Consider the following 27152-nt stretch of genomic DNA (forward strand, 5'->3'; position numbering starts at 1 on the left):
TGACTATGGGCGGGGACACAAAATGGTACAGCCACGTCTCAAGACAGTCTGGCAGTTTCTCACAAAGGTAAACAGTCTTATATGATCTAGCAATTGTGCTCCTATCTAGGTGTTTACCCAGATGACTAGAAATATTATGTCCATGGAAAAACCTGTATACGAATGCCTACAGCAACTTTATTCATACTGCCCAAACCTGGAAACGACCCAAATGAGGGGATAAACTGGTACATCTGTACAGCTGAGTATTACTCAGGGAATAGAAAGAAACCAGCTATTAACCCATAAGAGGACATGAGGGAAGTTTAAATGTATATTGCTGAGTGAAAGAAGCCAGTCTGAAAAGGCTGCATAGTATAAAATGCCAACTAAATGATGTTCTGGAAAAGGCAAAACTATAGAAACAGTAAAAAGATCAGCGATTGCCAAGGGTTGGTGGGCGTGCTGTTTACACATTTGTCAAACTCAAAGAACAGAGAGCAAACCCCAATGTAAACTGTGATCTTTAGTTAATAATAATGTACCAATATTGGGTCATCATTTGTAGCAAATGCAGGATGCTAAAAACAGGGGAGACGGTGAACGAAGGAGAGAAGAGTGTGAGAGAACTGTGTGAGATCTATTCAATTCCTTATAAATCTAAAACTGCTCTAAAAAATACAGTCTATTAATAATAAAAAAAAAAATTCACAGCAGTCATCTGGAACTAGCAGTGACTAGGAACCAGCGCCCTGCTTGGGGGAACACCCATGCGGTGTCTGAATTCTTCCAGAAGTTCCACATGGAAGAGAACCTGATCTTCTGAGTTCCTGCCTGGAACACACAGGCCTTACAAAAGTCTGGTCGGTAAGTGAATATGCTGAACAAACGAATGAAAGGGTGACTGAGTGAAGAAGCTTGCGAAGTTCAGTGAGAGCAGGAAGAGAAAACCAGGAAAAGCTGGACCACTCGAAGGTGGCAGCTGCAGTATCTGATTTTATTTCTATAAGCATATTTATCAGAGAACTGCCTATAGAAAAAAATGACTTCTGGGGAACCCAAATGCCTGGTCCCTGACATGTGCGCTGGGTGTCCACCAGCAGCCCCCGCAGAGCCAGCCCTGTTGGAGCCTCCAGGAGCAAATTCCTGGCGTTTTTTTGGTTCTTATCAACAGGGTTTAGTAACACTGAGGTCCAGGCTCAGAGGCTCCTGAGCCACAAACAAGATAATTTTTTTAAAAAACAAGAGACATTTTAGTTTACAAAATTTTCATTCTGCCAAGCAAGAAGCTACAATTCCAGACTACGTGGGTTCAGTGCTGGACACCTGGCAACCCAAGTTGTGAGGATTAAGCATCCTAACAAGGGAAATGTGCCAAAAGCAAGACACACACTGGGCACTCAGTGTTTGATTCCTTCCAGCTTCCTGATTTCTGGTAAAAAGTGGGAAAGGAAGGGAGAGATGATGCAGGAGGAAGGAAGTTGGTATAAACTATTCATTTTGGAAGTTTGGCCACAAAAGAAAAGTGAATTAAGAAGGGAGACAGAAAAAGCAACATTAAAACATTTTTTTATTAAGAAACACTTTTCTTTTTTTTAAAAATAAAGTTTGAAGAATAAATGGAAACCAATAAACCCCATATGACTGACACACTGAATTAATTTTAAACTTATATATAAGAAATGCTTTTAAAAATAAAATATTACTATTAGCAGTACAACAGGACTTATATCTCAATGGGAATTATCACTAGAAAACCTTCCGGACATTTTAAAATCAAGTCTTTTCAGTTAGGCAAAGAGCAAATGCAACGCTACAAAATCATGGATCTAGTCTCTCAATACCTAAGGTAAAACGCAGTAAAGATGTCCTCCTGAAAAACATAACCAAGTATTCTGTCAAGGAGGGTGGAGATTCAGGGCTCGGGTGATAACCGTCATTAGACTGACTCAGGAAGCAAACTGAATGTGTATTGCCCACTTCAGTTTTGGTTACCAATTAAATTAATTAGCCTACCTGCTATACATACGTACTGTCAAGTTAAACAAAGTACAGAATTTCTGATGAAAAAAAAATCTCCAAGTTAGATTTTGGCGTACTACTACTACTACTATTTTAGCTAAAAGAATAATGCTGCTTTATTTGAGTATATCAACTAAATATATCACACAAATAATCTGTCAATTTTGCATCCAAATACAGATTACAAGCAACTGTCTTCTTTACATCTGAATGTAAAATACAGCAATAAAAGATTAAAAGTTTCCTACAGGTTATTATATCAAGTGAGGTAAGCTGACGTTAAGTATTCATCTTCCTTTCTCATCAATTAGTAGATTAAGGCTAAAATACAACCATTTGGATGCTAACAAAAATGAAAGCAGGTGCATTATCGATGATGAATAAAGTTGACAAGTTATTCTTAGGAATCACTGATGAACTCTGGGCCTTTTCATTTAAAGCTTAAAAAATGCTACATCTGAAAAAATTTTAAGTTCTTTAAAAATATTAAAATAGGCCCTCAAAACAAAGATGAGGAGTGCGGTCCTCACTGGTAGAGAAGGCACAAAGAGACAGTTTCAGTTCAGTACTACTAAGTAAAACCATCCTAAAATTTTTAACTGAAGAATTTTTTCAAAAGACTAAGGTTTTATTGTTTTGTTTTAAAGCAACCAGTTCTAATAAACATATCTATTCAGCAGCGACTCTTACCTATTGATTTACCCGTGAGAACAGTGTCCACCAGACAGCTGTGCATTTGGGTTGAGAGTGTTGTTGCTTAAATGAGGAAAGACAAACTGCTGTAACCCCTTGATGATTGAGTATTTGGCTTTATGTGCTTTTCGGACTACCATAGGACTTTTCGTTTTTAAATTTTTCTTTAAGGGACAATGTTTTACACAAGCAAAGAAGAAACAAACCCTGTACTCATCCCAGTATTACAGTGCTCACCGTCCTCCCCAGCACAGGGACTCCACCTCGGTTCCAACGGAGGAACGTGTGAAGAGGTGAAGTGCAGGCAGCCGGCTCGATGATGAGTAAATGGATCACTTACGAATTCAAATAAATACGTGAGGAATGTTAAATTAAAAAAGCAGTACCCGAGATACCTTATATAGGGTTTTAATTATGTTAAAACAGGCATTCTAAAATGATACAGAAACTGTTTACTAGGTTCATATTTCAGTAAAAGTATTACTTTTTTAAAACTTGAAGTGTATTTTAATACTCATATAAAATGGCCTATAAATTTCCTAAAGGACTCATAAGTTGTTTTAAATTATTAATATGAAATGGTAAGTTGGGCAGGATTGAGTAGAGAATAAAAGTGAGATAAGATTAAAACATTTAATCACGTATATATGAAGAGAAAAAAGAGACCTTAGGATGTCACAAATTTCTCTTGTTCTAAAAATAGAAGCTGCTGACTATCAGCCATAGCTTTGAGTCATAAATACTTGAATCACACACACACACACACACACACACACATATATATGTATCTGCTTCACTGCACTCAAGAGTTACAGAAATAGACTTACTCTGGACTGTAAGAGTCCAGTGTTTAGTTGTAAAGAGCATGCCATTTAATTTGCCTCTTCAATCACCTCATAATTTTTATCTTTGAACTCATGCTCCTTAAATATTGGTCAGCTTTTAATAATGCAAAATCTTTTAGACCTAATAATACTAACTCTAATGATACTAACCAAGTTTATTAAGGCTGTAAATGACAGTCACAGTTTCAAGAAAGCCTAGAGAAATCTGATTCATAAAGTTAGAATGGAAGAGCCTAATAACTTCATCTGACACACTCATTCAGTCCATCAACAAACATTTCTAAGCGCATCCTAGAGTGTATCTACTTGTCACATCCTTGCCTCACTGAAAGTTTCACTGAGCGAGTCAGGGGTGGCACATCTGTTGTCACTGCTGCCATCTCCGCTCTGGAACCTCCCTGGAGCAGACACTGCTGAAGGATCGTCAGGACACCTCCACCAGCCCAGAGTCCTTCACAAGACATTGCTACAGCACAGCTTTTACAGAAGGGCTTGTCCCAAGGCCATTTTCTATACGGAACCAAATGCTGGCTTCTTGTTACATCTTTCCATTGGACTTCAGGAACAATCCACAAATGACCCACATCCCTCTGTCGCATGCCCAGTCTTCCAGATTTTACAGACTACTTTCATAATTTGTTCCCTGAGTAGAAATCCAACTTTTGTGGGATCCTCTCTAAAGAATACAAATATTACAAGTTCAAAATTAAGTACAGGGTTTTAAAAAGAGGTAGTGAAACTGAGAGGCCCTAAAGCTTAAATCCTGTGAGTCTGCAGGAAACCCTCCGCTCCCCATGGGATCAATCAACTAGAATTCAAACCCCAGCTTCACTCCGAACTAGTCGTGTGGAGTTAGACAAGCTACTTAATCTAAGTTCCCATAAAATGGGAATAATACCTTCCACCACAGATGACTGCTGTGAGAATTAAATGAGACTCCTGAATTTCGTATTTCCATCAATGCCAGCAACGTTCATTGAAATTTTTTATAATGAGGTATAACTGACACATAATATTCTATTAGTTTCAAGCGTACAACATAGTGATTCAATGTTTGTATACACTGCATACAATCACCACAATAACTTTAGATACCATCTGTCACCATACAATGCTACCAAAAACCATTTCTCTGTGTGTGATGAGAACTCAAGTTTTACTCTCTTGGCAACTTTCAAATACGCACTAGAGTGTCATTGACGACAGTCGCCATGCTGTACGTTGCATTCCAATGACACGTTTGTATTATAACTGGAAGTTTGCACCTTGAAATTAATTTACTGTGTTAGTCATACTGAATCCAGAGGGGCCAACTAAAACCCTTCCCAGGGTTATGGTGAAGTCACGAGGTAGCGCATGTGGGACATGCTCTAAGGCACAGAGCAAACTAAAACATTTCTGACCAACCAGGATCCCAAGTCAAATGTTCACACTTCTGAGGTCATGATTAGATGTCAGTAACACTGCTGCAGGGTTGCCTTAATTTTCTAGAAGCTGGGAGATGTGTACAACTAGCCTCTTGAATTATTACAATGCCTATTATACTGGTTTTAGTATGAATTAATTAGGGTGCCCCAAATATTGGGTACTTCTCAGAAGCAGCATACTTTTTTTTTTTTTTCGGTAGAATACACATAACATAAATTTACTCATAGTGACATTCAGTACCTTTACAATGTTGTATAACCATCAACACCATCCAGTTCAAAAACATTTCACCCCTCATAAAAACCTGATATCCAGTAAGTAGTCATTCCCCATTCTCCCCGCTCCCAGCCCCTGGCAACCACCAATCTGCTGTCTCTTATGGATTTGCTGACTCATATAAATGGAATCTTACAGTAGGAGCCTTTTAACCTGGCTTCTGTCACTTAGCATGTTTTCAAGTTCCATCCATGTTGCAGCACGTATCACTACTTCATTCTTTTTTATGACCGAATAACATTCCACAGTATGGATATATCATGTTTTTTTGTTTATCTGTTCAACAGATGCTGGACATTTGGGTTGTCTGCACCTTGTGCCTCCTGGGAATAAGGCAGCTAAGATGTCCTGTGGGCATTACGTTTCACTTCTCCTGAGCAGATATCTAAGGAATGGAACTGCTCGGTCACATGCTAACTCTGTTCGCATTCTGGGGAACTGACGGACTCTTTTCAATACAGCTGTCCATTTTACGTTCCCATCAGCAATGCACATGGGTTTCAATTTCTCCACATCTCTGCCAACACATGCTATTGTCTCTCCAATTCCAGCCGCTGTTGGGTGTGAAGTGGTAGCTCACGTGGTTATAATGCGCATTTCCCTAACGGCTAATGATGTGGAGCATCTTTTCATGTGCTTGTTGGCATCCTTACTTTTTTTTTTAAACTGAAGTACAGCTGATTTATACTGACATCCTTACTTTTAATAGTTTTGTTAAGTCACCCAGACCAGGAAAGAGTGCCCGAGAAAGCACACTGACTTCCAAATGGTTGAAGACCAAAAACTTTCAGAACCCACTTGCGGTAACAAGGAATCTGCCTAGTCCCCCACCAAGGGCGTCACGGGGTGCCCGGGAACGTGTCCGGCAGGGTCAAGGCAGGCCTCACCCATGTCGTGATTCTAACTAGCCCGTCTCTGGCACGTCCCGCTCCCTCTCACTTAACTGTCCTCCTCCCTCAACCTGTCACTGGGGCCACACCCTTTTGCTGCTTCTGGTGCATGTGACCAGAGCCACCCTTTCTTGGCGCACTCTGAAGTCCCTCCTCCTTCTCTATTTGCATGTTAGAACTTTGTGTTTTTGCTTCTGATACACGATTTCAGGACTACCATGATGCGATGAATAGAGGAAGACACTCGCGAGCAGCTGTGAGAGGATGTGAGTAGCTCTCGTGATCGGTGCTGAGGCAGAGCCCCGGGGCCAGGAGCCACCGCCGTTGTGGAGACTGGCCCAGCTCCGCGGCCCCTGAGCGGCTGTTCCCTGGCTAAGGCTGAGAGCGTGAGAATGAGGAGTTCTACCCTCTCCCCACCCTGAGTTGATGGGACACCCGATATCCTAATGAGGAGAAGAAGACCAATTTAAGTAATTGCGAAAACTGGGTTTCAACAACATAATTTTCCCTTCATACACTTCAAAATTCAAAGGTCTAAGAGAACGGGCAGATGTAATAAAGTGCATTGAAAAACAGGCACCAACGTTTCAGATTTATGTTCAGGATGTGCCCATCCTGCAGCCAGGAAGCATTAAATGTTAAATGGACTAATCTTGATTTGACAACTTAGCTTTTACATCTGTAGTTTTTACTAATCATAATAATACATCATCTGCACATGTGGTTTCTTCAAAGCTGGGACTTGTCTTATACCAACTTTTGTAAAGAGGTACAATTTACAATACAGAACGTCCTCTTAAAGTTTTAGGAATTTACATATATACTTATATCAATACAGCTATATGATAAATGGGCTTATATAGATGTTATAAATTAAACACTTATCAATGATAAGTCCATCTTTCTCTACAATTAAATCTTTCTTGCTCCAAAAGGGATAAACAAGTGCTAAGTGAGCACCTGCCATCTGAAAGTTGAAATGAAAAGTCACTTGCAAACTCTAAACACATTTATCACATGTACAATTCCAAGAAAAACAATCCTTTCTAAATCCCAAACTGAAATTAAATAATAAAACAACTGGAATAAATGGTCATGTAATAAATGCTCCTAATACAAAATACAAAATTCTTGATTATATCTGATGAAAACACAAATACAGACTCATACTCACAAGCTGAATCAGTTTCAGACTATGATGCTTCACTCTATAAGCAACTTTTTATCTGCTGAACCACAATGGACAGGATAATCTGACTGCCATAGAGCATGTCAGAAAAAGCCCGCCTTTCTGACATATAGAATATCAAATTGACAGACACAGCTGGCCGACTGCCTGGGATCGAATTAACTAGCAAGTAACCAACCAGCTGGGTGACTTCAGCAAGTTACTTAACTCTCTTTGAACTCCAGTTTCCTCATCTGTAAAATGAGAATAATAATAATAGTATCTACTTCAGAGGTTACCACGATGAGTACAGGAATTAATACGCATCTAGCAGGCACAATGTTAAGCAAATAAAATAACTTCCCTATTGATTGTTCCTTATTTTGGTGGAAAGGACTTTAATCTCCTTAAAGTGAGCCTCACCTGCATCCGAAAGGTAAATGGTTTTGGTCAGTAACAACTGCTTTAGCTCAGCTGAGCTCTCTCATTAACTCTGGTGTGAATTCTATTTTATCTAGACATTAGGAATACATTTATGAACTTCTCCTAAATGAATAATAACTCTTTAAAAATCTTTCAGATATTTTTTCTGCTCTTATTTTTAAGACCCAAGACTGTCAGGTTGGATTTTGAGTATCAACAAGACAAAACTATAATAAATATATATATTTAAACTACATGACTGGTAAACATTCTATCAATAACAAAAGAAAACGTATGACTTTTTGGTGGTGAGGAGATAAAATCTTCTGTTTTGTGCCCAATTTAAGAAATGGGCTCAAACAATTAAACAGATGATTCAATATAATGTTAACAGCTGACTGAACTGGAACAGAACAACAGTCTAAATTTATGTGATGGTGACATATAAGGACCTCGAAGGAAATCTGTAAACTTTCTGAAGACAGTCTCCTGTTATTCCTTGAGACATACGAGAACAAGCTTTACTATTCTATGGCTTGAAGATGAAAAACCTGGTTCAAATGTTCTTTTGGTTATTTTGCCAAAATATTTTCCCCTGACCATTTCTGTTTTCCCTTTCTACCTTTTCAATATTTTCTAAGTTTAAAAAAATAAATGTCGTTTGATTTAGGGACAAAACTGGAAGTTTTTGACAACTTTCAGTGTCCTCTTTTAAATGGGTCCTGTTCCTTGTGGAACTGTGTACCTATGATAAAGATTTATGTGTGCGACTGCAGGCCCACGCCCTGGCGCCCTGAGTCACACGGACTATTATTCATATGACTAATAATTTAACAAACACAGTGGGTTAAAACATTTTACCTGCCAAATCCTGACTACTGAGCTCAGGTCTTTGGCTCTGCGCGTGTTTGCTTGTTCCTCCTGACGAGGCAAGGCAGTTATGCCCCTGCACTTCTCACACACTATGGTGGTTAGGATCGTGCTGTCATGTGTGTTAAACCCAAGCAGGTGGTAGGAACTTTTCCTTTGGACAAACGGGTATCAAATCCCTCACAGGATCACTCAGTCCTTCGAGTGATTTAAGCAACTGAGTGACTCTTTTAGAGGTCTTCCAAGTCAGGGTAAGGGCCTGCAAGGGGCCAGATCTAAAACAGTTCAGATCTCATGGGCCAAACTTCCCTTGTAACCACTCAGCTCTGCTGCTGTAGCCTGAAAGCAGCCAGACACTGTAAGAACAAATGGGCACGGCTGTATCTCAATAAAGTTTTATTTACAAGTAGGTGCTGGCCAGCCCTTTGGCACTAGTTTGCTCAGTTATGGCAAAACTGATATAAGACGATGCTTTAGCAAAATTAATTTTAAAACGACTTTAAAATATATGCTAATTCTTACTGTCATCTTGAAGTGGTTGAGAGCATTTAGCATAAAATGACTAGAATTTGGAAACTAACATTTTAATCAACTACACTTCAATGAAAAAATTAAATTTAAAAAGAAAAAAATGACTACAATTTGGCATTTCTCTTGAATCATTAACATTTTTCTATCACTTTTAATTAGAGCTGAGAAGAAGCAAGACACATTTTCTGAATAATCCCTACAACAAGAGAAAAGACTATTCATAAGGGACCTTTTATTGTCAAGAGAAAACTATCAGGAATGACTTTTCTGGGAGGAAGTGTATTTAGTCTATTCATAGAAAATTAAAACATGCCATTTTCTTTAAAGTTTTAGGCAATTAGAATAACTTACAAATGTTGGATATTTAAAGTATTTTCCTCAAAGTCTGAGTCACCTTCTGCCTGCAAAATTGGCAGAATACCTCTGCTGATATGATATGATGGAAAATGAAGGAGCATTTCCACTGCTTTGCAAATTCTAAATGTTTTACAAGAATCTTATCAAATGGTAAGTCATATTTCATCAACTATTTTTACTTTCTAAGAAGTAAACAGTATTGTTTAAACCAGAGAAGCTCCACCATTGCTTGGCATTTTTTCTCTTCATTTCTTGGTGACTTTTAATGCCAAAAGTCCTACACCTCCACAGATGACCCCAACATGGAAGAGAACACTGAGATCACAATAAAACCCTTATGGAAAGTCCTTCCTGAATGAGATTCAAGAGGTACAATACAGCACCAGCAGAATTAGACCATCAAGAACTTCAAACTACATAGATAATAAAAAGAAACAAAATAAAAACAACGAATATCATATGATATCACTTATATGTGGAATTTAAAAAAAAAGATACAAATGAACTTATTTACAAAACAGAAATAGACTCACAGACATAGAAAACAAACTTACAGTTACCAAAAGGGAAACTGGGAGAGGGATAAATTAGGAGTTTGGGATTAGGAGATACACACTACTATATAAAACAGATAAACACAGAGACCTGCTGTATAGCACAGGGAACTATATTCAATATCTTGTAATAATCTATAATAGAAAAGAATCTGAAAAAGAATATGTATATAACTGAATCACTATGCTGTATACCTGAAACTAACACAACATTGTAAATCAATTTATACTTCAATAAAAAAATTTATACTTCAATAAAAAAAAACTTATTAAAAGTTGATTGGCAAACTCAATAAAAAAAAAACCCAATTAAAAATGGGCAAAGGCTCTGAGTAGACATTTCTTCAAAGAAGATATGCAATGGCCAGTAAGAAGCTGAAAAGGTGCTCAACATCATTAGAACTTGGGAAATATAAATCACAACCCACGTAGATAGGACTTCATACTCACTAGGATGGCCATAATCCAAAGTCAGACAATAACAAGTGTTGCCAAGATGCAGAGAAACTGGAACCCTCATACACTGCTAGTGGAATGTAAAATGGTACACTCAATTTGAAAAACAGCCTGGCAGTTCCTCAAAGGGTTAAATTTAGAGTTACTACATGAACCAGCAATTCCACTCCTAAGTATTTACCCAAGAGAAAGAAAAATGTATATATACACAAAATTTGTTTGCTGATGTTCACAGCAGCATTATTTTTAATAGCTAAAAGGTAGAAGCAACTCAAATGTCCATCAACTGATAAAACGGATAAACAAAATGCAGTATATCTATAAAATGGAATATTATCCATCCATAGAAAGAAAGGAAGAACTGGTGCATGTTAGGATGTGAATGAACCTTGGAATCATCATGCTAAGTGAAAGAAACCGGTGAGAAAAGATCACATATTATACAACTCCATTTATATGAAATGTCCAGCAAAACCAAACCTATAGAGACAGAATAATGGTTAAATATGGCTGGAGTTGGGGGTGAATGGGAAGCAACTGCTAATGGGTATGAGAATTCTTTTTTGGAATGGGTTAATATTCTAAAGTTGACTGTGGTGATAATTTAAAACTTTGTGAACAAACTAAAACCCACTGAACTATACATTTTAAGTGGGTGAATTGAACTGTATGTTACTTAGATCTTAATGAAGCTATATTATAAAATCCTATCTTTATAATTATAAAAATATGATAAATTTGTAGATTTCAAAAGAACTAAACAGAACTTATAGTAATGAAAAATAGTCAGTTAAATTGAAAACTCAATGGAATCAAACTAGAAAATAAAAAATTTAAAGTACCACTTATAATAGGACAGAAACACCATAAATATCTAAAAATACATGTATAAAAATCTGCAAGACTTGTTCAATGAAAAAATACAAAATAGTGCTTAATAGAAGTTAAAGAAGTCCCACGTAACTAAAAGGATATACCATCTCAATGGATTAGAAGATTGAGCCAATCCTCCCTAAATTCATCTATAGATTCAATCTACATTCAAAATCCTAGGTTTTGTTTTTTTAGTGCAAGTTGACAAGCTGATGCTAAAAGACATGCAAATACAAAAGTTCTATAACAGCTAAGACAATCTTGAAGAAGAAGATCTACTTATTTTACTTGATATTTACTACCAGATATCAAGATTTATCGTGAAGTCACAGTGATTAAGAGGGTGTGGTGTTGAGGCAAGGACTGCAAACAGAGCACACAGAGAGCAAAGTGTGTAGGTGTGTTGCCTCCTTCCCAGTGGCAAACCCATGGGACGTGTTACAAACATGGGTAACTGAAAGCGCAGCAAAGAAATTAAGCGGTAACCAGGAGCGTCAGTGGAGTTACAGAAGAACATGGCTGCCTGTGGCGGTGCTGAGGGACCCTGGGTGTACAGCCCCCGGAATGCAGGGAAGCGCAGACTCACCAACATAACGGATGAAAATGGCTGTGATGAGAAGGATGATGGTTCAGAGAAAGTGATGCCAGCAAACACTTCACTTTAAAGGAACTCTCAAGGCTCTCTCACCACATTGAAATCACCCAGGATAAAATGTGGGAAGCTGCTTCAGTCTCAGAGAGGAGCATGACAACTTGAGAAAGCAGACTGTATCTTAAGTTATACAGGAAGTCACCGAGTCCTGCTGAAACGACTCGAGGTTTATTATTTTTTTTTAATAAATAAAAATGCTTTAGTTACCGGTGTTTTGAATGCTTCAAACTACTGTGTACTAAATACATAGCAGTTTTACTTTTTTTCCATTTCCTTATACATTTACAATGGACAGTAAGAGAGTTTTTAATGTTTCTGACATTTTTAAAGGTCATGGAACAACTGTATTTAAAATTAATGAGGTAAATGTACCATTTCAGAAATTAGAAAGAGTAACAGAGCAATCCCGAAGACAGTACAGAAGAAAATAAAGGTAACAGCAGAGACTAATGAAATAGAAAACAAAGATACAATGGAGAGAACTGAAAAAATTTTCACGAATAATCAAGAATAATAAAGGAAAAATATGTATTCTTACAAATTCATATTACCTATTTTATGGAAGAGAGTAATGTCACTGAAAAAAACTGGTACTGTTTTTTGAGTTCTCAAATACTGGTGAATATATGAAGTGACAAAGAGAGGCATCTGTCCTTGGAAGCTTTAGAAAACACAGGGCGCGTTTCTCATTTCATCTTCAGACAACCCCGAACGTGCTGCCTTCCTTCCCCTCAGCCCTGCCAACCACTCAAGAGGTGAAGTGTTGCCCAAGGTTGCACAAGTGGACAGGGGCAACGTAACAACGTAAGCTTTGCTGAACACCTCTTAGGTGTGGTGCAGAGTCTCAGGGGAAAATAAACTCTGGCCTGGCCTCCCCGCCCGGGGTCCCAGGATCTTGCCCAGGCAGCACCGAGGCTGCCTACCATCCTCTCGTAGGGGGCATGACTCCACAGCCTTCGCTCAGCCTTGCCTGGCTGCCGAGCACAGGGCTAAGGACAGTGGACCCAGCGCGGCTGCCCGCGGAGGGTATCTCACCACCACGCAGAAGGCTGTGACCTCCAAGCTTGCCCTTACTGAGGTCCATCAGCCTCCCCAAGTCAGCACGGGGTTAGTGCTTGTCCTGTAGGCCACGGCGGCGAAGTCTCTTTGGGGCTCCTGAGGACGGGATGAGGCACCGCACGAAGCACCTGGCACACAGCGGGCACTTAATGAGACTGGAGGTTCTACGTGAAGCACCGCAGGAAGTCAAGAAATACTTACAAGAAGTCAGACACCTCTACGTATGTATGTAAAACCTCTCCATTATTTCCATCTTCCTGAAGCCCCTGGCACCTGGTGTTTGTGGTCAGGACCATAGTGAAACCCCCACTTCCAAGGGGACCAGTGACCTCTAATCACACGCTTGCCAGCCCCTCCCTAGTCTTCAGCTGCTCTGACACTGATGATGCCCTCTCATCTCCTTCTTGAAAAAGTCCCCATCATGGGGTTCCCATTTCTTCCTCGTCAGCGACCCCTTCTTGGATGCTCCTTCCTTCCTTCCACCCCAGTAAAGTGCAGTAAAGCACAGAGGCAAGGAGCTCAGATTCTCAAGTCTGACCACCTGCCACCTGTGTGATCTTGGCACACAGCTCACCTCTGAGTTCTACCAGGAGAACGGAGACAGTGAGAGCACCTGCGCCCAGCTCTGCAGGACTGCTGAGGGAGCTACGCGGGGTGCTGAACTCAGGGCCCCGACAGGCGCTGGGTCCTGTGCTCGGCCGAGAGCGAGCGCTCAAGTTGGCTGTTCGGCACATGCTCCCACGAAGAGAAGACTGAAAAGAAATATAGCGATGATGGACAAGGCTGTGAGACCGTGGCCTGTTGGCAGAGAGGACGATGAGAGGAGGAAAGAAAGGAGAAGCAGAGGCAGGGAAAAATGCAGCCAGAGTTCATGACTATAAGATACCCGAAGGCTTGAAAAGAAAAACAAAAAGGCAGAAAACCAAAAACTACCCCAAATCCCAAATTTGCTCTCTGTGCTGAGAGTCCCACTTCTCAAAAGGGAATAGACTGGGAAGGATGGGTGTGGTCTTCTGGAGAAACAACAATCACAACAATCACGATGTAAACACATGGTAGTAAAACCACACAACCCATGGGGGAGAAAAACACTCATCAGAGACATGAGCAAAACCCAAGTGCCCAAGGCACAGCTAACACAAGGATATTTGTGTAAGTTCTTCCTGTCACCGAAACAAGACCTTTGAACCAGAGCTGCCTGACTGGTGGCATCACTGGGTGCCCTCCTATCAGCCATACCCTCTCCTCTTCAAAGTATTCCTTGGCTAACCATCTCAAGGAAACCTCTCCCACTGCTGGGTCAGGGCGTGTGATCCAAATCAGGCCAAGGGGCACAAAAGGATGTGTGCTGGGACTCCTGGGAAAAGGTCTCCTCCTCTGTAAAGGGCACATCTTCCTGCTTTTAGACAGAATGGGAGGAGGGAGGATGTAACACCTGACACTGGCAATGGCAGCCGTCTTGGTGCCGTGAGGAGCTAGGCTTGAGGATGAGAAGGAAGAGAGAAGGAACCAGACCCCTTAGTAATGATTAACCAACCAAAAACCTGCTACTTTGCATGTGGGATCATAAACATCTTTATTGCTTAAACCACTATTAGTTGAGTATTTTGTTACTTTGGGGCAAAAGCATCTTAATTGGTTCACACAACACAGGGTGAGCTGATGTCGAAAGAGGAATATCAAAATGAAAACACTCAAAGCTAGAAATCAGAAAATGGTACTCCTGTAGTGCTGTCTTACCAAGAGGCAGATTCAAAAGACAAAGAGTAACAGGCTATTCAACTTTCTCCTCCAGCTTTAGCCACCCCACTACCCCCAGCTAAAGTGAGAAGAGACTGAAATGCTTAGCTTTGACACTCTGATTAACATTCATAATGTACTTGGCCAAGTTTTCCAAGTTGAATCCTCACTACAAATTTCTATGAATTAAGTAAATATTTTACCCAGAGGGTATCTTCTTCACTCACCTCCCAAAGCACAAAAGTATCAGAATAAATGTAACAGAAATTTCATGTAAAAATATGTATGAAATGAAAAAGGTTATGTGCCCTATAGCAACATTAAAAAATATTTAATTCAACATTAAAATGAAAACTACTTTTATAATCAAAGCTTTAGAAGCAGCAAGAATTCTTTAGCATTCCTTTCTCTTCCATCCAGAGCAAAATTTTTAAAGTAAAAATTTTTAAACTACAGGATTATTTTTTTGGGTGGGAAACAAAGGTCTTTCAGAGATAATACTTTTTTGTTGTTTTGTTTTTTAAACTTTGTTTTTTATTGAAGCATAGTCGATTCATAATGTTAGTTTCAGATGTACAGCAATGTGATTCAGTTATACATATACATACACACATATATATATTTCCAGATTCTTTTCCATTATATGTTACCACAAGAAATTGAATACAGTTCCCTGTGACATACAGTAGGTCCTTGTGTTTATCTATTTTATATATAGTAATGTGTATATATGAATCCCAAACTCCTAATTTATCCCTCCCCTGCTCTTTCCCCTTTGGTAACCATAGTTTGTCTTCTATGTCCATGAGTCTATATTTGGTTTGTAAATAAAATTTGTGTCTTTTTAAGATTTCACATATAAGTGATACGTAATATTTGTCTTTCTCTGACTTACGTCACTTAATATGATAATCTCTAGATCCATCCATGATGCTGCAAATGGCATTATTTCATTCTTTTTTATGGCTGAGTAGTATTCCATTGTGTGTGTGTGTGTGTGTGTGTGTGTGTGTGTGTGTGTGTGTGTGTGTGTACACACACCACATCTTCTTTATCTATCTCTCCATCAATGGACATTTAGGTTGTTTCCATGTCTTGGCTATTGTAAATAGTGCTGCCATGAACATTGTCTTTTTGAATTATAATTTTCTCTGCATATATGTCCACGAGTGGGATTGTTGGATCAGATGGCAAGTCTATTTTTAGGTTTTTTTTTTTAAAGCCATTCTTTTGTTTTGGTGGGGAGGAAGTAATTAGGTTTCTTTATTTTTTTAGAGGAGGTACTGGGGATTGAACCCAGGACCTCGTGCATGCTAAGCACATTAGCACTTGAACTATACCCTCCCCCTATTTTTAGTTTTTAAAGGAACCTCCAAACTGCCCTCCATAATGGCCATACCAATTCATATTCGACCAACAGTGTAGGAGGGTTCCTTTTTCTTCACACCCTCTCTAGCATTTATCATTTGTAGATTTTTTAATGATGGCCATTCTGACTGGTGTGAGGCGATACCTCACTGTAGTTCTGATTTGCATTTCTCTAATAACTAACAATACTGAGCATCTTCTCACATGTCTGTTGGCCAGCTGGATGTCTTCTTTGGAGAAATATCTATTTAGATTTTCTGCCCATTTTTTGATTAGGTTGTTTGTTTGATATTAATCTGTATGAGCTGTTTGTATAGTTTGGAAATTAGTTTCTTGTCGATCATATCATTCGCAAATATTTTCTCCCAGAGATAATACTCTTAATGAAGGCAAATTTTGAAACGATTCATTATCTTCATATTTGTCACACCCCTTCAGTTTTAAGAGATAGGATTTTATAACACAAGTTTCATAATAAAATTATGAATACCAATACCAAAAAGTCAGTAACCAGACAATAAGACCGTCTTGAAAAATGAGAAAAATATTATCTACCTTAGGTCTTTCTCTTTTTTTTATGAACTGCCCAATGCTCTCCTATACAGGAATTTAAACAGATGCAGGGTGGTATCTGAGTCTAAACTTTAACAATAAAATAAAAAACTAAGCAAATCAAAATAAGTAAATGTTAGGCCTACAGAACCAACTCCAACAAAGACCGCACTTCATCACGGAAGGGCAGTGAGTAGAAAATTAACTCTATGACAGAGTGGATATAAGCAAAAGGACAACTTGGAACAAAAATAAAATACAGCAAGTGATTTCCATTCCCTCTGAACGAAATACAGGCACATGAAAGAAACTTCACCACTGCAGCATATTTTCCTTATTGAAACTGAAGTTTTAAGCCCGTGTTTATAACAACATGGTTGCTGTGGAAATAGTTGATTCAACATTATGAACTCACAGCTGAATAAAGTAAGGTGTGGAACAGAAGTCTTATTTAAACAGTGGCAAGAACCATAAAACATTAAAAAGGCAAACTGAATGACAGTGAGTCAAAGCACCATATGTTTTAATGTAAAGGTCATTCATTTTTTTCCCCCAATGCCTGACTCAAATAGGATGTTTCTTTTTAATTTAATCCTATTTTTGGAACCCTATAATCATCTCAATCATCTCTCAAATGTCCTAAATTTTACTATCTGCTTCTGTCTACTATGACACAGTGTGTATTTTACTAAATGGATCCTACTTGGGACAGAGTTACTGTGGTTTAGATCTTGCCAGAATGAGCAGAAGTTATGGTGCCAACAAACACAAGTGAGGGTTTTGAAAATTCTCTACATGGACCTGATTGTATTAAACATAGCCGTGCTGACTTATTCATCATCCCGCTCACTTTAGGCTGAGGTTTTGTCTACAGGTTTCAAGATTCTACATGAACTTTTCAAGGACAACAGTTGTCAGAGAATGGTAATGAGCACCCAGACCCCCTGAATGCTCAGAAGCCCAGCCCCCAACCCCAGAGCTGTCATCACACCTTGAATTCGTTCTTTGGCTTTTATGGGTCAGTTAAAGAGTTTTCCAAGCAATTCTGAAAACCCTCAGGACACTTCATACAGAAATGGTGTGAGCTGTGTGAACTTTAAACATACGCTCCTGTGCCCCTCCTCTGCGTCTCTTTCCACTTTTTAACTGGAGATGGACACTTTTCTTTAAACACACATTGGACCCATCTTTTCCTCTGGTTTTCTAAACCTTTCAAATTATGACAAATATTATGAAGTGTGAAAGAAAAACACACATTCAACAAGTTTTTTAAATGATAGTTATGTGGGGGGGCTATTTAAAAAAAAAAGCCCACTTCCCCTGCCTTGGAGAAGGCGCAGTGACTGGCTCTGTAAATAGAAACCTCGGGCTGCAGAGGTGTGGCCGCCATTGCCCTCCGTGTGTGCACAGGAGATCAATTCATACCAGCAAAACCGGAAAAATCACAACGGAGAGCAACTGGGGAAGCAGCGAGAGCCAAGAGAGAACGTAAAGGAGCCTGACTCCTACTCTGCTCGGTGAGTCACAGGAAACACTCCTGCCAGAGTCGGGAGGCCCGGGCACATCTTCTTCAGTTAAAAATGTGGGTCTCAGCTCCCTGGGCTTCACGCGTCACAGATCAGAGGGGAGCCAGGGCCTGACCTCAGGGGCAGAAGCCCAGCTTCTAGCCCCGGCCGCAGCCTGCCCTAAGCCCCCACTTTCAACAGACCGCAGAGGAGCCAGCCGTCCCCGAAGCAAACGCACTGGGGTGTGGAACTGGCGCTCTTTTTCCTATTCTGGATTTGGCCCACTTCATGTGTTCTCAGCAGGGCTCACAGGATGAAGGCCCCAGAACCAAGGTTCAAGTTAGGTTTATGTATAAAGGATGGTCAGCTCACCCAGCTCGGTCGACACGGGGGACCCAGCAGCAATCTCACCGATCTTGGCCACTCCGTCGTAGTAGGCTTTCCCCGCCAGGATCATAGCTAGACGGGGAAGGTGACACACAAAATCATTACTTCGACAAGGAAAGGAGGAAGGGACACAGAGCTTTTCTCCCAAACGTCCCTTGGTCCCTCCGGCTGAGGCCAGTGTGGCTCTCAGATGGCAGGGCTGGGGCTCGGCAGCTGTGCCAGAGGCAGGTCCCTCCACTGCTCTTCTGGAGCCACCCCCAGCCCCTGGAGGCCCCCATGGGATCCTCGCCTCAGACCAGCCCTGGGGAACCTGCGGAGCAGAGGCTGCAAGTCCGGGGAAAGCCCAGCCCACTCCTGATGCCAGTTCCAGGGTGGATGTGTTCCCGACATGGGATTAGGGCTGGAACACATGCACTCCAGCGAAAAATCTTTTCCAAGCTGAATATTCTACAGTAATAAAGGTCTGCGACGTTCACAGAGGGGTGTGTGTGTGGTGGCCTAGGAACCTGGGCCTTCAATGGTAATTTTACTTTTTCTAAGATATTCTGAGACACAAGCAACATATTTGTTGCCAGGAGAAAAATCTCTGAAATCTGAAATACATTACCATCTCAAAACACAATGGAATTACCTGGAAAATAACTGAATGTTCTGCTTTTCTTTCTCCTCCTTTTTGGGAGAGATAAGAAGATTTCTATTGCTGTACAAGCTGGACTCTAATTATCTTAAAAATCACATTTCTCCTTTCAAACTGATTCTGAAAACTACATGATAAGGCATAGAAATCTGCTTTTAATTTATCTTTTTTCCTTTTCTTTTTCTTTCTTTTTTTGGGGGCGGGGAGGGGAGTCAGGAGCAAGACAAACCTAGGACTGAACTCTACTGATACTTCCAACAACATGACCTTCTTGGGCAAGTTAGTTATCCTTTCTGAAACAAGGCTTTTAATCTATAAAATGACCTACTAGGGTGAGTATTGGACAAACGAGTGGAAGCTGCTAATACTGATTCCTTCTCTCTCTTTACAACTAGTGAGGTTTGAGGAGACTGAAGGTAGACACAAGCAAGCTTTTCAATAATCCCCAGTCTATTTGGTGTCGCTTTGGAGAAAATTACTTTATCTCACTTCAAAGGCTGGCTTCGTACACAGACATCAGTTTCTTTGGTAGCTTTGGAGACCACAGGATTTTGGAGATAAAAAGCCCTAAGGAATCTCTGAGATTCCTTTCCTTTCACGGAGAAGAAAACCTGAGGCCACACCAGCTGCTTTGCCCCCATTGATAATGGATTTTTTTTTTAAAGATGGATTTTAGAAAGTATTTCAAGTTTAAAAAAAGGTGAGAGAGGAGGGCCCAGAATGAATTAATGCACAAATCCAGTCGAAGATATTGCAGGCCATAAAAATTAGTATTTTCATGGCAAATTAATCTATTTTTACATGTCTTGTAGAGTTAAAAAATTATAAAATTTATATATATACAGGTTTAGGAGATGTAGTGCTCTACTGTACTGTTATTTAATGAAGACTGAGGATAACCGCAAAGCGTAATTATAAAAAAGAGCAATAACAAGTACCATTCATGGAGACTTTCCAAATCATTACTTAAGTTAATTAATCTGTCCAACTAAATTAAGATATAAGTAGGTGATGTTATCCCCGTTTCACGAAGGGGATCAGAAAGGAGATATTCTGGGACATGCCCAAGGTCAACGGTGAATCAGAGGCAGTGCATGCAACTCTGGCTAAGGTACTTCACTTCCTTGATTCTAAATCATTGGGCTTTTGGACTCTTTGGTCTCAGCTAGCATTGAGAAAGAGATGACTCCACCTAAAAACAAGGTTTGTAGCCAGTAAACTGTCAAGTTAATATACGTAATATTTTAGTAGGAAGATTTAAAACTGCAAGGTACTGATAAGCTGAAAAGCAAATTAGTAGGAGAATGGTAAAACAGGATTACGCAACACTTAAAATTTTTGGTTTGCATCCACGTTAAACTGAAATTTTTTCATTAACTTTTGACTTTGTTTAAAACTATTTAACCATCTCAGTCTAGTAAAATATTCAGCTTTTATGATAAAGTTGCATTAACTTAAAAATTATATAACTTATCCAGAAAAAAAACTAAACTATTATTTTCGTAATTTTACTCCTCTTTGTAAATACTTTAGAGATTTTCTACCCCTGTTGTTTTAAGGAATGACACCTATTTGTTCTATTTTAGTGTTTGACCAGCTACTTCATCAATCTAAACTAAATACTTTTACCTGAAAATTTTTCCTTAAAATATGATTTCACTAGGTTTTGAACTCTGCTCAAACACCTTCAGTGGCCTCCCACTCCCCATAGGGTAAGCCTGTCCCACTGCACAGAGTTCATTGTAAATTTTTATACTCATGGCCTTTAATGAATCACAATTCAATGAATCACAGAATTCCCAGCCTGTGTAGTCCTCCAGGACACTGGAGGATGACTTGGTCATGTGACTTGCTTTGGCCAGTGGGGTACCAGCAAGCATGACTCCCACAGGGGCTTGAATTCTTGGGCCGGCCAGCTCTGCCTGAGGGAGGAAGCGAGCTCAGCCCCAGCCCAGCCCTGGCCCCGGCTGACAGCAGCTGCAGAGCGAGCCCCAGGCATACGAACAACTGCACTGTCTTTAACTCCGCTGGAAACAGTGAACTACTGTTGTCTTAAGCCACTAAGCTCTGGGGCAGTGTGTTACGCAGCAACATCCAGATGCATTAATGATCTGACCCTACTCCACCTTATATTTTTCTGTTCCCCACAGCTCCTCACCCATGCCAGGGTGCACCCTGGTCTGGGCTTGGATGCCCTCTTTCCTGCCTGAAGCACTAGTAAGCAGCGTCTGCCTTCTAAAACCTAACATCTGTCAACTAGGTTAGCTCCTACAGGGCCTGCTCCACCCTCCCCAACGCTGCTTGTCCCATGCTCTTCATTAGCTGTACCTGCTGCCCTGAGTTACAGTCTAACTGCTGACCTCACATCTGGTGTCTTCAACTACACTACAGAGTCTTACCAAAGACTTTACAGACTTTATCTAAGCTTCTCAATGGCTTCAGCCAAAAACAGACAGCCTGCAGAAATTCTGGAAATACCTTATGAAGTGCAGAATAGTCCCCAGGAGGTGTCTAAAGTGACGGGGTCCTCTGGGGAGAAGCCTTACTAGCAGGAGGCTTAGCTGTGGGCTGCTCATTACATCACCTTTTTAAAAAAAACTCTGCCTCAGAGAGGCAGCTCATGCCAGAAAGAGAAAGAAACCCTGTAGGTCAGAGTGATTTCCTTCACAGGGACGTATAAAGCGATGACTTTGTGACCTTGTGACTAAGCAATCATCAGAGGAGAGTCAGCTGTGCAGGACTTGCAAAACAAGGCTCCCGCTCTTTGAAGGAGGGAGGGGCACCCACAGAAGTCACTGACACTGCCGGAGGGAGGGGGGCTTTCCTCCCGGGCCTGCAGCATTTCCTGACACTGCAGACGTCTGGCCAGGAGCACAGAGATCCTGGGGAAAGTAAATACGCAGTTTACTTTTCCAGTGACTGCGACAACGGTGCACCCGTCACCCCAAGTCCCAAGTCCAGCCAGCACATGCCCTCTTCTGGGGCATGCTCATGCTGAGAGTGTGAGGACACAGGTTTATTTCCAGAACATCAACAGGGAACAGCCAAAGGTAGGGTACAGTGAAAGAGAGAAACGACGGGAAAAAGACACAAGCTTGATCTGAAGCCTTCTTCAAATCTCCAAAGGTTGGAGACTAATTTTCTACCTGTATTACTTGTTGGTCTTAGTGAGCCAGGGTAGACGGTGAAGCCAGGATCTGAGTATTTTGGGGGTGACACTTGCTACCTGGAGAGAACTGTTTCCACATATTAGAATTTGGTGATTGTCAGCACCTTGGGTTTTTGTTGGTGACATTCACCTTGTAGTAGGGGATGCATGTGCAGATGTATGCCAGCTTCCTCCAGGGCAATCCATCCAAACCAGCAAACCACTCCGGTTCACAAAGAGACAAAAGCCAATGCTTGAGTTCATTTTAAGTGAAGCACTCATTTTGAAATTAAAGTTCAACCTTTAATTGAGGTGTTTTTTTCCATTCAGGCTAAAATTTGTATTTCTCACATTTCTATCAAAGGTGATACACTCAGAGACAAGCCCTTCTGTATAAACAAAAAGGCGAATAATCCCTATGCTTCAGGGTACTGAGAAATATTTTAAGTACACTTTCTATATATGTTACTAGTTTACAAAGAATCTGGTATAAAAAGTAGAAAATGTATTTATGGCAATGATATAAAAGATTAAGGAGTGTCAAGAAGCAAAATCTGATATTTAAGAGATGGTCCTTTGATAGCCTACTATTCAATTTACTCATTTCAAATACACTAATATCCTAACACTGCAAAGTTCTGTAGATAAACTGTAAACAATTTCTACCAATTAAAAGATATTTTAAGAATTCAATATCAAGCTATTAAAATAATTAAGAAAAATATTTAATGAATGCCTTAAATGCATTCTATAAATTTAGACAACAGAAAAGACTTACCATTAACAGCTTTTTCGTAATTTTTTCCTAAGTTGATTAAATTTCGTAGCCCGGGATTGAATTGTTCCATAACATTCTGACAAGCACAAAAACAAACAAATTAATAAAATGAGCAAACAAGAAACCAGGTAATCTTCACATTTTGTCACTGCAGAGCCTAGGATCCCTGTGCGTGCCTGACACAGTCCAGTCTGTCTACAAAGCCACAAATGTTGATTTGAAAGTAATGAAGAGCATTTATTTCCTGACCGATGGAACGGGTGCGCACACTGCCAAGGCACAGGTGACCCTGGTGGTTCCCTGCCTGCCCAGCGGCTGTCTAGAACTTCCTGCAAGTGGATCAAGCAGCAGACATCCTGTCTCTACAGAGTATACCCTGCAGGGGCTGAGGGCCCAGAGCTGATGCTCCCTTTTGGGTTCAAGCAGGTTAATGGCTGTCACGCTAGCACTAAGGGCGTGATCAGAACTTAATTATATGGGCAATGTCCTGGCTATCAACAGAACAGAAATTTCCAAGAGATTCTGTCTCTGATAGGCCTAATTACCGGCGGAGGGAACGGGGGTCGTGTTGCTGGTGACCCTGGGACACAGGCCAGTCTGCAGCCTTCTTTCTAGGTGTCATGGCATTTTTTCCCTAGCAATCAGTTCATTCATTAGGTCCTCATGGAGTGTGCACCAGGTCCTGTGCACACAGCAGTGGATGGGAAGGCATGGTATCCCACCATGGATTTCATGATGCTCTATCTCTGCAGATGTCATGGTTTTAACTTTTGTAAGTGTCATTTCTCTATCACTAGAAAGTCATAAACACAGAGACAAGTGTTACGACAAGTATAAGACAGGCAATTGTCTAGAACATTGGTCTAAATTTAAAATGCTACCCTAAATCTGCAGTATAGACAAGAAATCATTCCTGTGGGGCTCTGGCTTCTTGACTCAGAATACACGATGACCGAATGTATTTGTTCCACCTACAAACAGTAAGTTTCACAGTATTAATCATTCCAGATAGACCAGTCACATCTCTTCACCCCCTCTCCCAAAGTGAGTACCTTGTCTGTAGAGGACCAGGCAATAAAAAAAAAAAAATACAACATTCAAAGGGACAGATACTTGACACACACATTCTTCAGGATAAAAAGTTTCTCCATTGTGAGTTAGTAAAAGGAGAATATAGTAACTGTTATTTTCTCAAATAGTGGTAAAGGCTCATCATGAAAAAGAACTCCTGCCTCAACCCTCCCCATCCCTGGCCTTACTCCCATACTACGGTTTGGCTGAAAGCGCTCTTTTGTATGTACTGTCACAGTTTTGATTAATAGTCCTGACTTCTCAATTTTGGACAATCACTGCTGGCTTTCTGCTACAGTGGATGACCCCGCTTTCCCTTCCCCAATCTTTCCTATATAATTAAATAACAGTTTCCCGATAAATCAACAGTAAGGGTTTAATATGACTTTGTAAATACTGGTCACTATAAAGCAAGGAATGTACCAAAGATTATGCTTCCTTTCTTGATACATCCTTTTTACTTCTCCTGGGACTGACAGGTGCCTCATTCCCCAGACCCACCCCCTTAGTTTTTCCCGTGTATCTGCCTTAAATGTCTCCACGTGCTCCATCGAATTGCACAGAAGCCTATCAGTATTTTCCAAATGTACAAAGCTGTCAGCTAATCTTCCATTCCATTTTCCCCCAGAACTTCCTCCAAGGACTCTCCGTCCTCTTGCTCAGTCTGGCCTGACTGAACATGCCATGTTGCTGCCCTTGGACGTCCCTTTCTGGTCCCCTGCGTTACAGTCTCATTAGCTGGATTCCACATCTTCCTCTTTCTTCAGTTATTCCTATTTCCTGGAGATCATTCTCCAAGAATGACTAAGAAATGATGCATGAGGTAAATCTGAATCGCCACGTGTCTGAAATTATCTTTACCTTGACATTTGATTGATATTTTGCTGGGCAGAGTATTATAGACTGAAGGTGATTTTCCCTCAGGATTTTAAAGATATTGCTCCACTGTCTTTAATATCCAGTTTGGCCATTGAGAAGTCGGTTGTCATTTCATCTTCCTTTGTATATGACGTTTGTTGTTTATTTCTGGAAGACTTCTCTTTATCCCTGTGCTCTGAAACTACACAATGGTCTGTCTCAGCGTGGGTACCTTTTTCATTTATTTTACTGGGCATTCAATAGACCCTATCCATACAGAAAACTATGCCCTTTAGATCTGAAAAATATTCCTGTTTTGATTCTTGCCTCTTTCTCTGGAACTGAGGAAGATTTTATATATCCTGGATTTATTCTCTAATCATCTTATGCTTTTTCTCTAGTTTTTCACTTTTTTTTCCTATGTCTCTGATAGATACTGTTAACTTTACATTCTACTTCTACTATGTTTTAAGAACTTTTGATATCATATTTTAAATTTGGGCTTTTTAAAGTTTGTTGATTACTCCTTTTTATTTTTTATTTGGGGGGGGTACTTGGGTTTATTTATTTTCAGAGGAGGTTCTGGGGATTGAACCCAGGACCTCATGCATGTTAAGCATGCGCTCTACCACTTGAGCTATACCCTCCCCCCAGTTACTCCTTTTTAAAAGCATCCTGTTCTTGTTTTATGGATGTAGGATCATCTTTTATCCGAATACACTAGTTTTTGGGGTTTTTTGTTTTTTTTTTTTTGTATTTTCTTCCAGTTCCCCAAATTATCTGGTTATTTCTTCTCATTGTTTGGTACCTATCTATCTTCTGTGCTAGAGGCTTTCCTCAAATGTCTGGTGATCCTTGATTGTCAGTTTGTATTTAGGAGAAAAGCCCTACAATGTTGGCTAGAAGTGTCTGGGTGTGCCCATGGGGTGGTTATTGTCCAGTAGGTTTCATTCAAAGTGACTGGGATAGCAAGTCAGCTGTAAAGAAACTGGCCAAATGACAGTAACCAGGGGCCACTGGGTCTTTCCAGAAGCTTCTAGTTTACTATCATTGGGCAAGGGGAGGGGCAATCACCAGGTGGTCGGCTTCCCCAGGTCCGAAAAGGGATAGGGAACTCCAATTTACTGTGCTAAGTTTTCCTGAATTCCAGTCCCCAGAGTGGTGTTTCCAATTGAGAGCTCCTCTGACTCAACTCATCCTGAGGCTGAACCTCCAGAATGCCAGGCAGAGGGAGCAGCTGCAGTAGTGGTGGCTGGGGCAGCAAAGAGAGCCTGGCAATTTAACCACCTTGTGTAACTCCTACTCTAGTCTCCCCGTCCCTGCTTTCTGAGGGGCCTACTCCTCCCACTTTGGGGTTCTCTGGGGTGAATGGCTCAGCTCTCATCGGTGCTCCTCTCTGCAGGTCCTTTTGGTTCTCTTAAGGCAGCTACCACCCCTCCATCCATTTTCTATCACCTCAAATTTCTTCAGGCCTTTTGTCAAGTGACATTTCCTTTTTCAGGTCTCTACACTATGGATTTATAGAGTTTTTAAGTTCCTTTGCCACCATTTTAATGTGTTCTCAGAAGAAAGAAGAAAAAAACACACGAGGTCCATCCGCCATGCTTCACTGGAAGCCCACTCATCTTGTATTACGGGAGCCAGTCAGCTATTCGAGCCTCATTCACAACCAATAGCCATGAAGCCCCAAAGCCAATGCCAAGTCCCCCACCAGTCTCTCTGCAAGACGGTAAGCTTCAGTACACGATCATATAGTTTACAGTTTACAGGAAGTTATAAAAAACTGTACACAGAGTTCCCGTATATGTTTCCCCCAATGGTAATTTATATAGCCACAGTACACTATCAAAACCAGGAAGCTGACATTGGTACAACACTATTAACTAAAAATACAGACCTTATTTGGATTTATCAGTTTTTATGTCACGAATCTGGGGTGTTTATTGTTTCTATGACATTTTATCACATGTATAGATTTGTATAACCATCACCACAATTATGATACAGAGCTGTTCCAGTAACACAAAGGTCT

At 40.4% G+C, this 27152-nt stretch overlaps 1 protein-coding gene across 2 annotated transcripts in view; it reads right to left on the bottom strand.

Annotated features, from left to right (window-relative positions):
- The window catches only part of BAIAP2L1 (BAR/IMD domain containing adaptor protein 2 like 1), a 71224-nt gene that overhangs the window by 25205 nt on the left and 18867 nt on the right, over positions 1 to 27152 (bottom strand). The window contains exons 2-4 of one of the 2 annotated variants that reach the window (XM_032460044.1): positions 23192 to 23267; positions 22565 to 22636; positions 18614 to 18700 (exon numbers count right to left, since the gene is read on the bottom strand). In XM_032460044.1, the coding sequence (XP_032315935.1) occupies positions 18614 to 18700; positions 22565 to 22636; positions 23192 to 23267 (235 nt within the window). The remainder of the gene's footprint in view (positions 1 to 18613; positions 18701 to 22564; positions 22637 to 23191; positions 23268 to 27152) is intronic. The other variant, XM_032460045.1, reaches the window with a different exon arrangement.

Source organism: Camelus ferus, chromosome 18 (assembly GCF_009834535.1).
Source record: "Camelus ferus isolate YT-003-E chromosome 18, BCGSAC_Cfer_1.0, whole genome shotgun sequence".
Lineage (NCBI taxonomy): Eukaryota > Metazoa > Chordata > Mammalia > Artiodactyla > Camelidae > Camelus > Camelus ferus.